The following is a 20107-nucleotide window of genomic DNA, read 5'->3' on the forward strand; positions in this document are numbered from 1 at the left end:
GTTACAGTGCCACTGGCTCACTGTGAGACCTCAGGTAAAGCACATTTGGCCTCCATTTCCCCATCTGCAACACAGGGATGACAATACAGGAATTACCCAGAGGCAATTCTATGAAGGACACAGTGTTGCCTTCCAAATGTTCAGAAATCATGAGCTAGATGGTAAAAACTACCACACTGACTTTGGCCAATGAGTTAGTCATGCATTTCTAATGTTACCTACATCCAGCTTTTTGTGCTTTTGTAGTACAGATTTTCAAGCTCTCTCCTCCACGGCTATGGGATGTTACTTCAAACCAGCACAAAACTAATTCTTACCCAGTCTGCTCAATCCTGGGTTGGGTGGCCTTAAGAAAACATCATGAGGTTTATATATGAGCTTATATGAAGTCCCATCCTGTTCTTCGGCTCTGTGGAACGTGAAAGGTATAAATCCCTTGCCCATCACCCAAATCAGACAAAGGTGTCTGACTCTATCTTCAGCATACATCTCCTAATTGATGTGGTGAGGCGGATTGTTGCCTGGTCCATGAATCAGGAAAAACCTTGTTCCAAGTGTTGCTCTAGCTGTTGCTGCACCCCGGCTTTTTGCTTGCCTTGTTTATGAGAGCAGCCTAAAGTTACATCATAAAGTGATATGATCGTATCCCCAGATTTTGCCTATATATCTTTTCTAAAATTTCCAGGTAGAGTCTCAAAGCCATTCCTCAGGGCCACTGAGGTCAGTGGCTCGATAGTTCATTACATTCATACTGGCAATTCCTCACTTGCGTTTTCTTGACGAGTTTCTACTCCAGCTGTTCCTGTGTATATGAATAGAAAATGCGTACCTCTCTGTAATTTGCAGTGATAAGCTGCATCCTAGAGGCTGTACGCAGATGAACTCCTTCTTAGTTTACAGAGAAGGCTGTGTGTATGCCACATGCTGTCAGGGCCACTTGAAACTAGGCTAATTACCTGGCAGATATCGCTGCAGAGCAGATTCTTTAATAAAAATGGATATGACAAGGGATAGACTCTTTGCTATTCTGGGACAAACTCTCCTCAGGCAGTAGATAGCCACAGTGGTAAGGCTCCCAATCTATCATTTGGTTTGCTGTTTCTTGGCTGTAGAACTTAATTAACAATACTGGAACCAGTCTGTTTCTCAGAAATGGCCAGTAAATCCATTCAACTAAACAATAAAGGCAGATGTGAGCAAAAATAAAAATCCCATACAAGTCAGAAAAAAAAATTATATTGCTTTGTCAATCTACAGGGGCCAGTGCAGGAATGTTCTAAAACCTTTTGAAGCTTTTCTGTCTAGTGGTTCAAACAAGAGGGAAATGTTCCTGTGGATGTCATCATTTTTGGAACAGACAATTACTAAGTACATAATTACTTCATTGCATGAAGTCGTACAAATGAATACCGTGAAAACTGAGTTAAAACATACCTACAAATATTTTTTCTCCTTACAACCTGAAAGGACAACAGAAACATTTAACACACCTGTGAATTAGACTGAAAAAGACCATGAGCCTAGAAAAGCAGTGTTCTTAAGGATCTGAACTCAGTCATCCAGAGAACTGTGTTTCCTCAGCTTCCATGGATTTGAACTGTGAAGGAGCTCAAGGCAGTGTGGTGTTTGGTCTTTTACAGGGAAAGCCAAAGGTAAGGTAACACTCCTACCCTGTGCCTATCATATAAACAACCAGAACATAATTTTTGATAGTTAACTTCCCATCACCGTTTTGTCTTGCTAAAGTATGCCTGTTCTTAACTTTACATAGCACTTCCATTAATGTCGGCCTGCTCATAGCGAAAAAGGCCAAGGATACCTGTATGTCTTTGTAATACCGCTGTCTTACAAGGCCATTTGAATTCAATGTATCCACGTGAAGGAATAAGATGACCAGAATTTGATTCCATTGCAGTATAACAATTTAAAATGAAGTTATTATTCTTTTAAAATGCAGACCTTTTTCCTTCAGAAATTATAACCAGGAGTTAATAATAATGCCAAAGCCCGTCTTGTATAGGTGGCAATCAACTGCAGAAGGTGAATTTCTAAATATTGGAAAGAATATCCTCATCTAAATTATCACTCATGTTTTAAGATGGCCAGTGAAACCATTTTATTACTGCAGTTAGTTGGAAAGATTGCAAAAATAAGGTAATGTACTTATTCTAAAAGCCTGGAACAAAAGAGCCAGTAGAGATTTGCTGAGTAGTTGCAAGATAGCCATTAAGTATAAATATTTTTAAAAACAATTTACTCTTTCCTAATGCTTTTAGAGCAGCATGTGGGAACAGAGTCTAAGTGCAGCAATTTACTGCATTAAAAAGGACATGATGAAGGTTATTGGGCTCCAATTTAACCCTTCTATCTCTTAAATGCTGATAACAGTTCCTAACCTAAATACGCTATGTGAGTTTATGTAAAACTTACCCATTTTCCTCATGGGAACATTTTTAAAGCAGCTATTCCCAATGATCCACATTTTTCACATTCCTGTAGAAACAAACTAGTTTAATGGTAAATTCAAGTTTCAAGTTTTAATTCATCACATTAAAAATAGCAGCAGAACTGGAAATTGCTTTCTTTTCATTCTGAATATGCTTTGTAGATGGAAAAGGGAACTGCTGTGTGGGGCTGGATACGTATAAATGATAGGAGATTTTATATTACTGAATGAAAATGTGTAGGCCAGTCAGAAAGAAAAGAGGCTGATTTTTACCCCAAACTATTCAGGTCTTGTTCCACTATAAGGAATAACAGAACTTAGTACCGCTACTCAGGAAGCAAAATGTCATCCAACGCCTGGACCCCAGCAGCACACCTGACAGAGTGCAGCCCATTGCTGCTGCGTGGAAGGCAGATTGATTGAACCCTGAGACCACTTCTCGTAACAGGGGGACAGCAACAAGGCTGACACCACCACCAATGGCCTTTGCTTGGTGGCTCTCATGCTTAGGTCATTCTGAATTAGACCTGCATCAACTGCATTGCATAGCACTTGCCCTGGGCTTCCTCTAGCTCTATGAAGGTGCTGCTTCATGGCCCAAAGGCCCAAAGACGGAAGTGTTGACTTTTTGCTGTGGCAGTTTTTCAGTTCAAAGTGCCCAAGATAAAGGCAGGCCTGCTGGCAGGGCGGTTTTTAGCATAATGCTAAGGATGCTCAGGAGCGTTAGGCAAGGCCTATGGGTGTGGTATCAGGGCACTGTGAAGGGTTGAGCGAGCCAAAACTCATGTGGACTCATCCCTACTGCCTAGGAGTAATCAGTCCCTGGAGAGAACTGTGCCAGGACTTTCCTAGGTATCTGATTCACTCCAGAGTAGAACTAAGGAATGAACTAACATTCATACAAGACAGGGAACCAAGGACACAGGAGCAAACATGCCTTAAAACAATCCTTGATTCATGATACTTCCATATTTGGAGTTTTAGCAGCTGTAGGTAGGACTCATCTGATCTAACTTAAGACATCTAAGTCTGAGCTAAGTACTTTGGGCTACTTTTACTGTCAACAAATAAAAAAAGGCCCATCCATATAGTGATTCACCTGGTCTTTCTAAGATGCCTGTTTAAGGATAAAGCAGATGAGCCTACACAATTTGGCTAGGTGGAACTGTAGAAAAAATGTCTTTGCTGAGACACCATCCCATGATCAACATCGATTGATACCGAGGCTCATATATATTACTTGGCATCATCATCAATAATACATGCTCAGCAGATTTGCAGATGATGAGAAACCGGGGGAATGGCTGACACACCAAATGGCCTGGCTTCAATCCAGAAGAATAATCTAAGGAGAAAGGCAAGTTTCTGCACCTGGGGAAGAACAACCCCAAGCACCAGTACAGGCCAGGTGCTGCCTGGCAGGGCAGCAGTCCTGCTGAAACCGGCCTTATGGTGGATGCCCAACGGGACATGAGCCAACAGTGCACTCTCATCACAAATAAGACAAAATGCATACATACTGAGCGATACTGACTGGCTGAAACTGGCCAGCAGATACAGGGAATATTTTGTTCTCCTCAGCTCAGCACTCGTGAGGTTCTATTTGGAATACAGTCCGGTTGTGGCACAACCAGTACAAAAAGGATGTGGAGAAACTGCAATTGGTCCACTGGAGGGCTACCAAGCTGGTTAGAGAACATGACCTACAAAGAAAGTGGAGGAAGCTGAACGTGTTCAGTCTGGCACAGAGGAATCTATGCATGGTCTAACTGCAGCCTGTGACTGCTTGAAGAGAGTTACAAAGATAATGGAACTGAAATTTTCTCCATGTCAGATAATGTGACAAGGGGTACTGGCCAAAAAAATGCTGCTTCGAGGCTCAGACTGGACTTTAAGAAAAAATATTTCACCGGAAGGTTTGCAAAGTGCTATAACAGATTACCCAGAAGAACAGCTGAATCCATGTTGTTGGAGGTTGTCAAGACCGTAAATCCATAGCTGAACTGCTGCAGTGTCAGTAAAAGCCCAGCTTTAAGTGCAAGGATGGGCTTTCCAACGAACACATCTAAAATGATGTGATAAACGGAAGACATACAGCCTGAAAATTACACCTGGGTCAAAACACTGCCAGGTGAAAATGTCTGCTGACAGCCACAGGCAGTGGCTTTCACAGTGTGCCCTTTGTGAAACTAAACACTCCCAAGCCATGCTTGGCCTCACCGGAGTCAACAGCAAAGTTCTCCAGAGCTGGGACAAGTGCTTGAACTGATGGAAAACCAGGATGTGCTTGTTGCGACCCAAAGGGAGCTGTTCCCTCCCCTTGGGACTAATGACCAAGTTCACGATCCCCTTGGACTGAATTAAGGTGAAATGACACCAGCCAACCAATTTTATGATTTATTAACACACAATAGAAGGCATGTGGGTAGATACAATAACTCAATGGCAATTACTTAACTGAATAACTTAATTGGATAAGCAAGTTCCATGCCACAAGTTTCTAAGAAGAAAGAGAGGAGGAGAGGGAGAGAGAGAGCTAGAAAAAGAGGAGAGAGATAAAAGAAAGAAATATCACCACCTGTGGATCCAGCTGCGTCCTGTTGGTCCTCTTCACTCTGGCTATCTTGGTGGTGGGTGTCCCACCCAAGCGGCTGACGGTACCATTTTTATACAGGCCAAGTCCCAAAATCTCCACCCGGTTCCAAGAAACTTGATGCATATGCATGGTGGGTGTGACGCTAGGTGAGAGTAAGTACGGCCTGGTTCCACACAGGCTCAGTGGATCTTGGGCGGTCACAGAGGGACTATTTTGGGGTTGCATCATATGATTTTGGGGTGAGACCAGACCAGACCCTTCCCAAGGCTGATGACTTAGTACCCTTGCACGTGTGCAGTTAGCTGTTTACAGGCACCAAAACCATGGGATGCAAGGGTGGAAAAAATACCACCTCAGTCCTGCCTCTGCAGGGCTGGAAACCACTGTCTCATTCTTTCTTGTGGTTATAACACCTGCTATGCACCTGAGTCAGCAAAGCTGGCAACCTTTTGTACCAAGAAATGTTTAAGGCAAAACGTCCGTCTGCCACAGTGCTGAGAGAGACAAACATATAGCTCATAAGCAGATATAATCATACGGAGCAACAGACTACTGTTCCAGGCTTTTGTCTGTAACATCTAAACAGGATTGGAATCCATTATGATATATGTTCTACCATCACCTCTGGAACGTGTCCAAGCCCTTTAATTCTCTACTACTACTACTACAAAATGGAAATTCTCACCCAGAACTATGGGGACAGGTACTGAACAGTGTGATCTGAGCTCTCTCAAAGTTCCTGCGATTCCCTAAATAACCTGGGACATATTAAACTGATTTTTGCAGCACAGAATTCCTTCTAAAACCATAGATTAAATTCATTGCTGAAAAAAACCATTTTGTTTGATTTTTTCTCAAGATTTATTATATACTTAGAATAAATTTGTTGTGTGTTTGGCATATGTAAGAAGAGAAATCTAACTTTCAGTAAGAACAAAAATATAGTTCCCAAAGGCAACTGCATGAAGAATCACAAAGCACAGCTAAGGTTAGCTTAGAAACAAAATTCATTTCTTCTTATCCTGAGAGTGTGACCAGATGGGCTTACGTTTCTGAATAAAGGCTTCAATACCTTCCTGCCCATCTCTCAGAGTCAAATTGTCCATCATGACCTGAGTAGTCATTTTGTAAGCAGTATCGAGGTCCTGTGCCATCTGTCTGTAGAAGGTGGCTTTCCCCAGTGCCAGGACAGATTTGCTGCTTTCACATATCTTGCGAGAAATTTTCATGGTCTCCTCTTCCAGCCTGTCTTCAGGTACCACCTTGCTGACAAGCCCGTGCATTAATGCTTCTTGGGCAGAAAGAGGTTCACCCGTGAAAAGCATCTCTAGTGCCACCTGAACAAGAAAAAGTATTGTATTAAGTCAATTCATCCACCTTATTGCTTTGGTTTGTCTGGGGAATTTCAGCCTCCTCCTTCAAGTGCAAGTTACTCTTTTGATTAAGTTTTAAATCTTCTGGCCTCTTAAACTGTCAAGGAAGCGTTAAAGAGGGTTCAGCAAAGAGAGGGACTGGGTCGAAAGCTGACCTTTTTTCAAACCTGCCCACTGACTCCAGCTGTCCTAGGCTGACGCCCCTGGGATTCCTTTCAAAAGCTCACAGTCTCTAGTGACTGCAGGAGGAATTAAGAGAGAGATGGATCATCCACGATGTCAAATGACTGAACTTGGTATTTTAAGCTGGGCATATAATAATAAATAAAGACTTTTTACATAAATGTGTAGTTTTTGAAAATACCTGCATTAGTTTTACATTTAGTAGGGTGTTTTTAAGTATGTCCTTCTTATAGCCACAGCTATTTCAGTCCTCTGCTGTTCCCAGCATCTTGTACTTGAGGTTTCATATTAAAAAGTCTCCCAAATAGTCAGTGACTATTCAATGCTATATATCAATAACAGGTTTTTTCCATGACTCCTAATGCAATTGACCAATGCCCTGAATTGTGAAAGCTGATTATCTTCCCTAGTGTCTTTGCTCTGGTAGCTACAAACAATGGTAACATTTCATTTTATAAAAGGTAAAATCAGTAATCATGAGAACTGTAGGGAATGTTCTTGCTACTTTGAAAAGTGGCAGAGAAAAGTATATCCCACACATTTTCAAAAGGTGATCACAACCCCCAGAAATACTAATTCAGAAACAGTTCTAACTGTATACTACAGCAGACTTGGGGGAAAAAAAACCCCACAGACAAGCTAGATTTGAACAAGATGGCCTTACAGATGGGAAGTTTAAAGCTGAAGCTCTTATCCAGCAATTGGACTTGTGCAGTTAAGACACTGCATCTCAGCAAGCCCTGCTGGGCTTGAAGAGTCTGTCTGCATGAACCCAACTGGATCAGAACTTAAAATTTCTTTTCTCAGTTATGGAAGCTTTACAGATCATACTATTGTTTATGCAGTGAGGCCTGTAGTCATAATCAATAGAAAATAAAGCAGGAAGAAAGTATAGGAGGGTTTTAGATGCTGTTTAAAGCATCTTGATGTACACCCAGGCGGGTCATGCTGGCTGTGAAATGTCACTGCCTGGCAAGAATTGATACCTCAGTGAGACTGATATCCTGAGCTTGCAGGGGTTTCCTCATTAGGGGACAACATCATTGGCTAAAGCACAGAGCTGTCTGTTGGAAAGGAAAGGGATTGCTGAGCTGGTGTGCTGCTGGTATGAGTTCCTGCTGGTTGAAACTGCATCAACAGAAAGCTGCTTTCCCTAAACAGAGTTCATCCCTTTATTATTTTTTCCCAGTCCAAAGAATTATGAAGGTGTCTTTTGCAATGAAGTATTTTGTATGTTGTACTGCAGCAACATAAAGTTTAGGCAATGGAACTAAAACTCCTAACATGGGAACCTACTTCTTACAAAATTACAAAGAGCAGCTGGGAAGGAAGCCTACCTTTCTGGGAAGAGATCGGCCCAAGGCTACAGCTGGTGTGGAGCAAAACAGTCCAATGTTTACTCCCGGAGTAGCAAATTGAGATTTCTCACTTGCCACTGCGATGTCACAGCTTGCCACAAGCTGACAGCCTGCTGCTGTAGCCAAACCATTTACTTTGGCAATCACTGGTACTGGAAGTTTCTGGATTAAAGTCATAACCTGCATACACAAAAGAAAGCAGTCAGTTAGTCTCTGAAATTTAAGTGGTAGCTGTTCTAAAACTTGCAATTGCTTCATGCACCTCGTGTGCATTTTTCAGCTTTATTAACTGGAGTTTAGTAAAAGAAGCAAACTCTCTGCAAAACCTGTTCTAATGCACAAGACCACTGCCATCCCACGATATGCCCAGTTGTGTTTATGTAGCACGAGTTGGTCCTGCTAACTCCAGTGGAAATGGAAAACACAAGAATGAAAGGCAGAAACGCTTGTTATCCGATCTGCATGGAGCTTGGGGTCTCTGCACTGCAGCCTGTCTTGCTGGTTTCTGCATGATCTCAAGACTGGGTTAATTTCCCCCAAACACAAGCGCTGAATGTTTTTCTAGGCTTATTCTGCATTCCAGGGAGAGACTTACTTGCCAGGAAACAATTTTTCCTGTTTATATTACACACAAGATGGGAAAACACGCTCATTCTCTCTCTCTCTCTCTCTCTCTCTCTCCCTGTAACTCTTGAAGGTTGGACATCCAACTTCAGATAGCTGAAATTAAGAAAGATTAATTTGTCCTAACATTTCTAATGCAGGTTGTCCTTCCGTACAATCAGAATAAATGAACTCAATTAATTTTAATGCCTGAAGATACAGAATGCTAGTTAAATGACTGCAGTCATTATGTAGACCAAAAAAAAAAATATCTCATGTTAGCACAGTGTAGCAAGGTAACATTTTTTCATTTGCTACTTCAATTTCTCCAGTAGATGATGCCTAGCAAATTTTACATTGCTTAGGTAAAATTACCTACATTCAGTTTTGAATTTGGTCAGTCTTTGTATCCATTCTTCTTTCTATCTTTCTTTAAAAACAAATTTTCAGTGGGTCTTGAGAAGCAGACAACAAAAGAGTAACAATATAGCATGTATGCAGACAAACAATTACAGAGTACTCATGTGGCTATAAAAATTCAAAGTCAGCTGCTTCTCTGAAAAAACCCACCCCTGGTACTTACGGTTCTGTATTTGAAAAACCTCTGGAGAAGTGATATTCTCAGCTGTCTCAATCTTGTATGTGGCAAGTACTTAGTTCTTGGATACTGCATTATAGTATTGCTAACACTGCCATATGCATGGGGCAACAGAGGTGTAGCAGTTGAGATGATCTGCTTAGGACTAACAGTCATAGACAGATGTAGAATACAAGGTTCCTGAAAAGTAGTCCAACACTCTGGACCCCCTAGTCCACAACACTGTAGGCATGTCATTTAGGGTAAGATCTGTCCTACTTAAGTATTGAAATTTAGGAAGATACAATCCCCTTTTGGAAGCCCTCAAAAGCACCTTTCTCTCTCTATTGACCTAAAAAAAGCAAAAATCAATTATTCTACCCAACAGCTAAAACTAAAAGTTAGATATTAGTTAGGATCCTAAATAAAGCCTAAATTACTACCTTTATTTATGTTTGCCTGTAAAGTGCCATTGTTATTTAACAGTAAGACAACAGTGAATTGTGATTTATGAGAAACCTAAATCCATTTAGGATACTCAGGTAGAAAGTTTAAAGCACTTATCACTACCACGAACATCAGAAAAAGGATCACTTCAAGTGTCCTTTCATCTCTCATATTTAATTTCTTCCTGAACTCGCTTTGCCAGTTTCACAGAAGCATTTAGGGTGGCAGTGACCTCTTGAGATCATGAGTCCAACCCTCCTACTCAAGCAAGCTTCGGTACAGCAGGTTGTCCAGGACGGTCTCCAACTGGATTTTGAATATCTCCCTATCTCTGAATTTCATGGTCTCAGGAATATTCATCTGAAATTGATACACCATTTATTATTTATCATAATGGTCCCTTACTAAACTTACTATTCAGTAGCGCACAATACTCACAAAGAAAGCTAGGCTTGTTTTTAACTCTAAATGCTGACATTTTTGGCTATTTCTCTTTACTAACCAAAGTTAAGCTTGCTATACTATTAATTAATCCTGAACATAGGTACAGTGCTAGATACACATACAGGACAATGTAAACTCTTATGGTCCTTAAAGTGAGAAGTTTACCAGCTCTTGATTTCATGCCATATGGAATAAGTTTCACATTTTTTTCTGCCTAATCTTTCCTGTTCTGTGACTTGGAAGCTGCATGGTTCAGTTTTCCACTGACAACATACTGGTATTCTGCCCTGCAACTGAAAAATTGATGTTAAGCTACTGGCGGCTAAACTATTGGACCTTGGCTCCTTTCCGATGAAGGGACTAACCTGTCATTCAGCCATATTTGTACTTACTTCTTTGTGATCAACATACCAAGATGAAATCCCCGCAAAGCTGCCAGGAGAATTTCTTCATATTACACTGAAGGCCCTTCAGCTGTAACTTTCACACAGGGTTTTTACAGCATTTACTAAATATGTGCTTGACAATGTGTATAAGATCATTATTACTGGGGGAACTAGAACAAAAGGTTTCAAATTACTTCCTGTGGTCACACTGAGCACGATTAGGGGTCAGATTCTACTGCTGTTACAATCAGATCGGGGTTTGACATTCCCTGCAAAGGCTCCAGGATTCACTTCAACTTCCTGACAAGTTCTTGTCTGGTTGGCTGACTGGGCAACCAGTGAGTCAGACCTTATTTTCATGTTGTTTACTTGATGTTTAAGATGGTCTTGAGTTACCAGCTAGAACATTTGATCACAAGTGATTTGAAAATGGTTATCCCTGGACTTCTAGGAAAGACACTGCCCAAACAGCTGCAAGGAACACTGGCTAAACTAAGGAACGTGCCATGACTGTACCTATCATAGGAGACATGCACATTGGCATTCTAGCCCTTCTACTAGCATGTGGAGAAAACCACGGAAAACATAATTTCACCAGGATCAGGTATTAAAATGACAGAGTGGCAAAAAGCAAGGAATGGGGAGCAACAGCATGTGCTTTAGATGGCAGATGAGCAATGCTGTCCCTCCTTAAACCAGTATCATTGCTTGCTCTCAATACCAGGCAAAAGGGGGTGGCACATAAGAACATCTGCTTACCTCTGCACATATTTCAAATACTTGAGAATGATGCTTCACATCATCTTCACTTGACAGTTCCTTTAAATCATGGCCGGAACAAAACACATGTCCTTCAGCTGCAAAGAATTTCAGGAAGTCAGTCTGAATTAATCGAGAAACCAGGGGTAGCAGCATATCAATGCCCCCCTAAAGGTATGTCAATGAGGTGTCAATGGTCAGAAAGGAGCTTGGGGAGGGAGTTTTACAGAGTTCCAAAATACTGCCTTCTGGGTTTTATAACAACTTTAAATCGCCATAATGCAACATTTAACCGCAATAACAGCCATAAACATTTTTAAAGGCCTAGTTCTACTTGTATTCCAAGTTACTTTGCTAAAAATAAGGCACTTCACACCTCTGAGCCCAGTTTCTGTAAGGATACTGTTCTAAACAGCTCCTTGGTACAATGTAAACTGGGCAGCTGGAGCAAGGGTGGAGTGCTCTGGTCTCAGATTAATAAATACAGTTAGTCCCCATTTATTGTACCCAGCATTAATGATTAACTTTTACTAAATAAGCATGAAGATTTTTGTGTCACGGCATTCAAGGCCACATGGAAAGAAAACAAAACAAAAAAAAAGTTGTTCTGCTAGAGCAGAACCAAAAGGGTTGTTGGGGTATCTTTTCTTCCACTGCTAAAACTGTCATCTGGTGAACCCCAAAAAGCATGTCCAGTGTTTGGGCAGCAAAAAGCAGGTTTCTGTGGACCGAAGCTTTAGATTTGCTTGCCTCCAGTGGCAGCTAAAATCAAAACACCCTTCACAGGTTCGCTATCTTTACAACAGTTTTCCTTTGTCATGAGGATATCTGCCATATGAATAAACTAATTTGATGCTTTTGAATCCTTCAGAACTTCTCAGGTATTTGTATGGATGTGAGATTTCCAGCTACAACTATGCAGACACAACCTTACCTATGCATTTGTTTCTTACGGATCACATTATTGTGACACAGTCTATCCATAAATAACCACACAATTAACATCAGTCAGCTCATGGGATCAGCAATACGTATCTGGAAACTAATCACTTCTGCATTTGTGCGTCACTGAAGAAGAAAACACTACAAAGTCTGTGTTAAAGACTCAAAGCATTCCCTGAAAAGTCTTTTATTATCTTCAGATTTCTTCATTTGCATTCCATTCAGCAAGGGAATTAAAAATCAACAGGAACGTGCAATTTCTTTCTAAGTAGAAAACCTGAACAAATTCAATTGTGCTTGTGAACTGCCAGACTATACTCCCAAAGAAGAACCTGAAGTGTTTCACAAAATTTGTAACTGCTCTTTGAAACACTGAATAGGTATATTTAAACTCACCCCTGTGAAGTTAGCTTACTTCCTCCCTCCTGTGTCTGTGCACTAACAGTGTTTTCCTCTGCGTACAGGAACAGCAACATCCTAAATTAATAAACCTATTTCTCCAAGATGTTTGAGAGGGTGGCAGGGAAAGATTATCCTAAAATTGCAAAGTTAAAAAAGGTGGCTTAAGAACAGCTCAGGCTCAAGTTTCACTATCTTTAATAACTCTGCAGGTTAATATCTAAATGGAAGAAAACTGTACTAGACTGTGAGAGTATTTTACAACTGTAGGTTACGGGTGACTGCAGTATCAATATTATGGTTTCTCCTGCATTGGAGAGTTTTTTAAAAACATTTTTGACAAACCAGTGGCAAAGATACAAGGCTGATCCTGGCTTACAGCAGAGGAACAGAGCACATAATTTGAATAAACCTTGTGAACCCTGTTTGCTACCATCAATACCTGCCACCAAAGGCAACAAGTGTCATACGAGATCAGCATGTCCCAGCACAAAATCCCCTATTTGGGAATGTTAGTTTTTTAGTTTGATGACCTAGCTTTTATTCTGTTTAAAGTATTATTTACATATAGTTTTAAACCCAAATCTACCAAACGTTTTTACAAAAGGAAAAAGCTCATCAACTCCGAAAACACATTGTTTGTGTGTAAACTGACTGAAATACTGACACGTTGGAACGTGTTTCTACAGTGTTTCTTCTTAGACACGTTAACTATCAACAAATATATAATAAAAACCAAATTAATGTGGTGTTCAAGAATAAGGAATTAAGTATGTGAGGGTGGAAACTGGGACGAGTATAGAAGAACAGGGTGAATATAGAAGAACAAGGACTGAAGGGCGAAGGCACCGGCAGGATACGCTGCCTGTTCCTGGGCTGCTGCACGGACAGCAACACGCAAGTACCTTCCGTCCCGTTTTCTGCAATTCTGTGAGCGATCTCGGTTTGAACTCTCAACTATCCCGTTTCTGCCCCCTCCCTCTCTCTCCCGCCGGCCTGAAATGGCGGCAGTACCTGAAATGATGATAACTCGGAGGTCTCTGCCCTTGGCGTCGTGCAGCAGGTCCTCCCTGAGGGACTGCAGCATGGCGAGGGACAGGGCGTTTCTCTTCCGCGGGTTGTTCAAGACAATGTGTCTGCAGAAGCCGTTAAACACAGCAGGGTTACTACAAAGTGTAACGCTGACCAGAGCCGGAGGGCCCGGCCCGCAGCAGTGCCTCCCCCGGCCCGGCCCGGCCCGGCCGCCGCCGCCGCCTCACCGGACGCCCTCCGCCTGCCGCCGGACCGTCAGCTTCTCCGGCGGGGGGGGGCAGCCCGGCTCCCGCGGCCGCGGCGCCGCTGAAGGCAGCAGCCATGGGCCTCCGCAGTCGCCACAGCCGGGTGGCGGCCATGGCTGCGGGGAGCGCCTCGCTACCGACCCCGAGGGCGGGCACCTCCTACCGGCCCCGAGGGCGGCCCGCCCGCCCGGCGCGGGGCCGGCCCCTGTCGGCTGCCGGGGCGGCGAGTGCTGCCGGGCCCGGAACGGAGCGGCGAGCGCTGCCCGCGTTTCCCCGCCGTGGGGGCTGTAGCACTAATGAGGCCGCCCGGGACCTCCTGCTCTGGAAGGGTGGGAAGGGGGCGGTCAGTCATGAGGGTGCTAGGAAGTGTCGGCGGCCTGCTAGGGAACGGTGACTTGTGCTGTAACGTCTCCAGATTCCACGGGGCGTTCGCGTCGGTGACCACGGGGTGGAGGTGAGGGCTGCGCTGAGAAAACTTGTTGGTGTCACTAAGCTGGGATTTACCCTCAGCAGAGAGGACAGCTGTGTCATGCAGAGAGAACAAGATCACTCGGGGGCTGATGGTAACTCTCTGGGATGAAATTCCGTACTATAGGCTTTGGGGTCTGCCGTGGTGTAACCCCGCTGGTAACCAAGCACCCCGCAGCTACTCGCCCGCTCCCCCTCACCCGGCGATGGGAAGGGCAGCCAGGAGTGTAAACACGAGGACTGAGAGAAGAACAATGTAATAATTGACCGTTCCCTCAGCTCACAAAGCAGGTAGCCCAAGACCTGCTGCTGCTGCAGCAGGTCCCTGGTGGCCAAGGGCCAGTGAGGGCTAGGAACGGAACTCCTGCCTGGTGCCTTCCCTGCAGGAGCAGAGGCCAGACTTTCCCATCTGCGGGCAAGTGCCTCCGCTGGAGCTGGGGTAGCCACGTGAGTGACACAACAAAACTTGGGCGATCTGCTTTCTGAGTTGACAAAACAGATCCCTCACTTTTGTGTGCCCCCGGAGCCCAAATGCACATTGGAAACATCCAGACACTGCTCCTGAAAAGAAGGTGTCAGGAAGGAATTCTCTTGCTGGTTCTCACCCTGTCCTGGAAGCCATGGAAGTCACACAAGAAAACTTGGGCTACCTGCTTGCTGAGCCAAGAAAACGGTCCCCTCACTTTCTCACTCTACTGGAAACCCAAATGCACTTTGGAAATGTCCAGTCACCGCTCCCCCAGAGAAAATGCCAAGAAGGAATTTTCTTGCTGGCAGTCACCTTGCCGTGGTAGCCATGGAAGTAACTCAACAAAACTTGGGCTATCTGCTTTCAGAGCCAATGAAATAGTCCCCTAAATTTTGAATTCTACTCAAACCCAAACACACGTTGGAAATGTTCAACCAGTGCTTCCCTGGAGAAGGTGCCTAGAAGGAATTCTGTTGCTGCTTCTAGCCTTGCCTTTGTACCCATGGTAGTGACTCAACAAAAATTGAGCTATCTACTTTCTCAACCAAGAAAACCAGCACCCCATATTTTTGCACTCTCCCAGAGCCCAAATGCACATTGGAAATGTCCAGCCATTGCTCCCCCAGAATAGGTGCCAGGAGGGAATTTTCCTTCCTGACACCTTCTCTTTAGGAGGTACTCTTCAGAATATTCTTCAGAAGAGGATTTGGCAGTTCCTGCACTGGAGGAGGGTACGGGGAGGTCCTGTGCCCTCCAAGAGCAGCAGTGACAATGAGGGAGGTGAGCTCCAGCCACAGGGCCAGGAGGAGCTGCAGCATGTGGCTGCCATTGGCAACTTGGCCCCAGGGCAGCCGTGGGTGAAGGAGCTCAACACCAACCGCTGCGACAAGGATGACAGGTAATGGAGCACCAGCAGATGGGTGTTTTTTGGGAAACCTCTGGGCTGTGTTCCTCCCCTGGGGCTTTGTGCTTGTGGCTGTTCTCAAGGGAGGTAAATCTGGCAAGGGCAGATAATAACAGGCTGTTACCTTGCTATCAGCTGTGCTTACAACTGGTTGTGCTTTCTGTCTTTGCAGGCACAGTCCCACAGCACAGCCTGTGGACCCCAGGGAGCAGAAAAACAAGGGAGAAGCTGCTCCAGGCTGTGCAAAAGGGGTGCCAGCATCCAGTGCTGTCTATGGGGCAGGAGCTGCTGGGGTTACATGGTGTACACCTGCTCTGGGGAGAGCAGGTAAGACTCTCCAGTGCAGAGGAGGTAATGGGGAAAAGACCTGTCACCTGCCCTTCTGATGGGATGCCCTGGAGAGAGGATGTTTGGAAATGATGATGTCGTGTTGCTCATGATGCAGGAAAAAATCACACTGCCAGGCATTGTCCCTGGGAAGCAGAATTCTTAGGACACTGATTCTCTTTTGGCTAGTTTCTGATCAGTTTGAGGGATCTCCCTGGCATGTGGAAAAGGTGTGTGCGCTAGAGGAAGTGAATTTCCAAGCAGGAAAATTGATGCATTTTGAATCCATGTTTTGATACGTTGCTTGAATTTCATGGGTTTGGGGTGTGTTTTTGTGCTAACATTGTCTCTGGAAGCATGATGGTTCGGAAAGCACTCCAGGCACCAAGGAGTTGTATTAGCTCACTCTGGTTCCAAAAATATGTGGTTTTAATGCAGATGAGCCTGCAGTATAATCAGAGCCTGCCATCCGCAAGTCCCCCGCAGCTGAAGAAGCCATCAAGGAGAGCAAAAGCTCTGGGGGGGAGGTAAGTAAACCCAAAGATTTTTAACTGAGAGTCTTCGTTATAGGATTAACTTGCATGTGAATGCCAAATAAGACTTTTCCATGAATAACGTCTAATGCAGAGATGTTGAAAATTCTTTTATCAAAATCTGATGTCAAGTTGGTGACAGTCCTCTTCTGCTTTTATGTTATGCTGTCACTATCTCCTGTTTTGAGTGGATTCTAAGTTTTGTCAATTTTTATTCTTCAGCTTCAAACAGGCAGAAAACGGCACAACCCAAATGCCAACAGCAGGATCTGAGTCATCCTTTTCCCACCTGAGTTCTGGAAGTCATTGGACACTAGAAAGTGTTGATGTGGAGATGTGTCAGGGAGCATATGAGCAATGGCTTCAAGTGCAAGAAAAGGTCAAAGAGGACATCACTGAGACGTGAGAAACAAAAAGCACTTTGTCTAAGCAACTGAGCAAAGGCAAAATGAAAGCTGACAAGCTGGAAAACAAAGTGGACCAACTGAAAAAAACCCTCTGAGCAAAGACATTAGCTTTAGACATCTCAGAAAGAAATTTACGTTGGGCCCAGAGGCTGGCAGAGGAGTGGCATACTCTCTACCTTGAGGAAACTGAGGAGCAAGAAGATGCCATCAGGAAGGCAGAAGGGCTGCAGGAACAACGGGTCCAGCTCCAGCTCTGTCACCATCTGGGAGACATGCAGAAGACGACTGCCTGAGAATGAATGGTAAGTGATGCCTTTACAAGTGAGGTGACAAAGGAAAAAAAGATGTGAGGTGAGCACTGATCAGGAATGATGTAAAGAAGTGCACTTCTCAAGGCTATCTGGCACTCCTAAAAATCCACAGGTATAAGGTACATGTGTGGGAGCCCATCAGTCAAGTTGGTTCTGCTTGGTTCTGGTTTTGTTGGAATTATGGAAAGTTCTGGCAAGCCTTGAGAGGAGCTTATAGACACGTGTACATACAAATGCTTAGGCGTGCCCTGGTTTTTGTTTGCGTAGCACAAGAATAGCGTAAAGGATATGCATGGAGTTGGCTTTAGAAAGCCTTGCCTCTGATCACTGAAGAAAGGGCTGCAGTCCAGCTATGGCTCTTGCATTGGCATCGGATGGGATTTGGGCAAACGAGCAAAACCCCACAAAGGCACAGCCTCAGCATCTTCTGAGAGTAATGTGCTGGGAAACAGAAATCTTAATTAAGAGATGATGTCTCTTTAGTTGTCTTCACTTGCCATTGATGGTTAGAGATGAGCAGCTGTGCAGATGCCATCTTCTTCCAGAGGATGAGATTTCTTTGCACTTAGAGAACTGATCTCGCTATATTAACAAGTAATTGAGAATACAGACTTTGGCTTCTTACTTTTTCCTTCATACTCCTGTGACATTGTTTCCCTAGAGAACAGTGAGAGCACTGCAAGGATTCTTTGCTGATGCTTTTGCAAAGCAGTGGATGGCAGAAACTTCACTGAAAGCTTCTACACACCAACGTGATTACCTGAAGAAAGAAAACTCCCACTTGCAAGAGGACTTGAACAAGGCTAAGGCCAAGGTAAAACAAAGTCTGTGAATGTGTTAAAATATATGAAGCTGTTCTTTTCCTTCAGTGACCAGAAGAGAAGAAAATATTATGGGAACAGAGACAGGAGAGATTTCTTTGAGGACGTTATGAGCTTCAACATCACTAACAACTGTTTTCCAGACTAGAGGGGTCTTTTAGCTCCTTTCTCCTCCCTGCCTATCCCTCTGTCACCTAGAAAAACTCACCCAGCTCTTCACAGAGCTCGTTTCGAGGCTGAGAGGGAAAGCAGTGGCTTGGCAGCAACATCCGGGTGGAAGCAACTTTTGAGAATCGCTTCTGTTCCAACACCGTCCAAAAGTTGTGGCCATGATGTGACATCGCAAGCTGCATGCTCCCACATGTCACTGGGTTGGAATGCTTTCTTTGCTAAGTTTTTCTCCTCTCGGTCTCTGCAGAAAGATGGTGTCTAGTTCCCTTACAGCGGTGTTTTGGGGGAAGGAAAGTACCTTTCTGTTTGCTTTCACCTCATAAGCCAGGCTTCACCCTCCCTCTGAGTAAGGCCTCGAGGCTCTTGTCTCTTCCCCCACACTGTCTGCCCCAGGCAGGCATTAGTATAAGGCTGAGCCTGTGGGAAGGGATGGGGCAGAACAGGAGTGCCATGGAAGCAAAGTGAAATGCAATGAATGCAATGGCATGCAAAAGAGTGTCTTCCCAGGTGTGGACACTGTATGATGCTGTAGGAGTCAAGTGCCTTTGCTGTAGTGCCTCTTTGGAAAGGAGGGAAGGGTGGAAGCTGGAGTTGTCTTCTCAGCAAGGGCTTGAAAGGCATACTTTTCTTCAAAAAACCAGGTGGCTTTTCCCTGGCTTGAAATACAAACTTGGTGGCTTACAGCTCTGACCCTGATCTGTACATTTGAGTTGCACAGGGATATTTGATCCCCTTGTTGAATGCAGATTGCTTTTTCCCAGCATACAGATGCATGAACTCTCCGCGCAGCTGGAATTGGAGTCCCAAAAATCTCTGCAGCTTGAGGCTACAAATCAGCAGCTGTGAGGGCTGGGGCCTCTTCTGTCACATCACTTGGTGACTCCTGGGGTGGATCATAGCACAACAGTGCTTTATGGGAAACAGTGTGAGCAGCCAGTGCAAGAAGAAATGAGAGAGAAGCAATATTCCAGTCTGCCCTTGCAGGTCAGTTGATGTACTGATTTTTATCTGTAGTTGGCACAGCATTGCGTTCATTTGTGTCAGTGGTTGTGGCTTTTAGGTGTTTTGTCTTGGGCATCTAGTTCTCTTTGTTAGTGCTGTGGGTTTGGCTTTTCTGCAGGGAAGCTGGGGAGATGCAAAAGGCTGTATCAAAGGGCTTCTGCATACATCGTGGAGCCTGTGTGCATGAAAAATGTGAGCCTTTTCCTCACCCGTGCTTATAGAACATTGTAGGCTGTTTAATACCAGCTTTCACATAAAAACAGCAGAAAGAGCATTTTTTTGAGAGGAGTGGGCATGGTCTTTTTCTTCCTGTTTCTTCAAGTTGCATCACCTGCTTTAGACACAGGCAGCCACTCCAGAGATCAGCATCACTGATAACCTCTTGCAGAAAACAGCTGGAACAGAGAATTAAAGCTCTGGAATTGGACCTGAAGAGAGCACGGAGCATGTAGGAGGACAGTGCACCGCCACCGGCATGTGTGCAGGCAGATGGAAAAAGCTGCAAAAAGTGTTGCTTGGTGGACCTGGAAATTAGAAGATGTCTCACAAAGACGTTAGAAAAGTAAGTCCAAACATTTTCTTTTTTTCCCCACACAAGACCATATGACCCTTTTCATCGTGGTTTTTCCATCCCACATCCCTTTCTTGGATCTGATCAACATGATCTATGCACCTTCAGGTCAGCATGCTTCTCAAAAGAGTATGCCTCGGGCTCTCCCATTAGGGAGGCTGCTTTTCATTTCTTTTTATTGACCCTGCAGTAACAAAATGAACCACGACTGTCTGCAGGACGTTTTAGTTAGTTTCCTTTTAGCAGTTTTCTGCAGCCATCTCCTCTTCATGCACATATGGAGGAAAACAGAGGAGCTTCAATTTTGCTGCTGTTATCCTCCAACTTAGGATA

At 44.1% G+C, this 20107-nt stretch overlaps 1 protein-coding gene across 1 annotated transcript; it reads right to left on the bottom strand.

Annotated features, from left to right (window-relative positions):
• Nucleotides 1-4830: 4830 nt before the first annotated feature.
• ECHDC3 (enoyl-CoA hydratase domain containing 3) lies at nucleotides 4831-13947 on the bottom strand. Its single transcript, XM_056340760.1, is given in 6 exon segments — nucleotides 4831-6379; nucleotides 7936-8136; nucleotides 11173-11270; nucleotides 13528-13649; nucleotides 13773-13807; nucleotides 13809-13947. Coding segments are annotated over 6 exon segments (882 nt in total). The 5' UTR covers nucleotides 13905-13947; the 3' UTR covers nucleotides 4831-6049.
• Between the last annotated feature and the right edge of the window lie 6160 nt (nucleotides 13948-20107).

The sequence above is a fragment of the Falco biarmicus genome, chromosome 5 (assembly GCF_023638135.1).
Source record: "Falco biarmicus isolate bFalBia1 chromosome 5, bFalBia1.pri, whole genome shotgun sequence".
Taxonomy (NCBI): domain Eukaryota; kingdom Metazoa; phylum Chordata; class Aves; order Falconiformes; family Falconidae; genus Falco; species Falco biarmicus.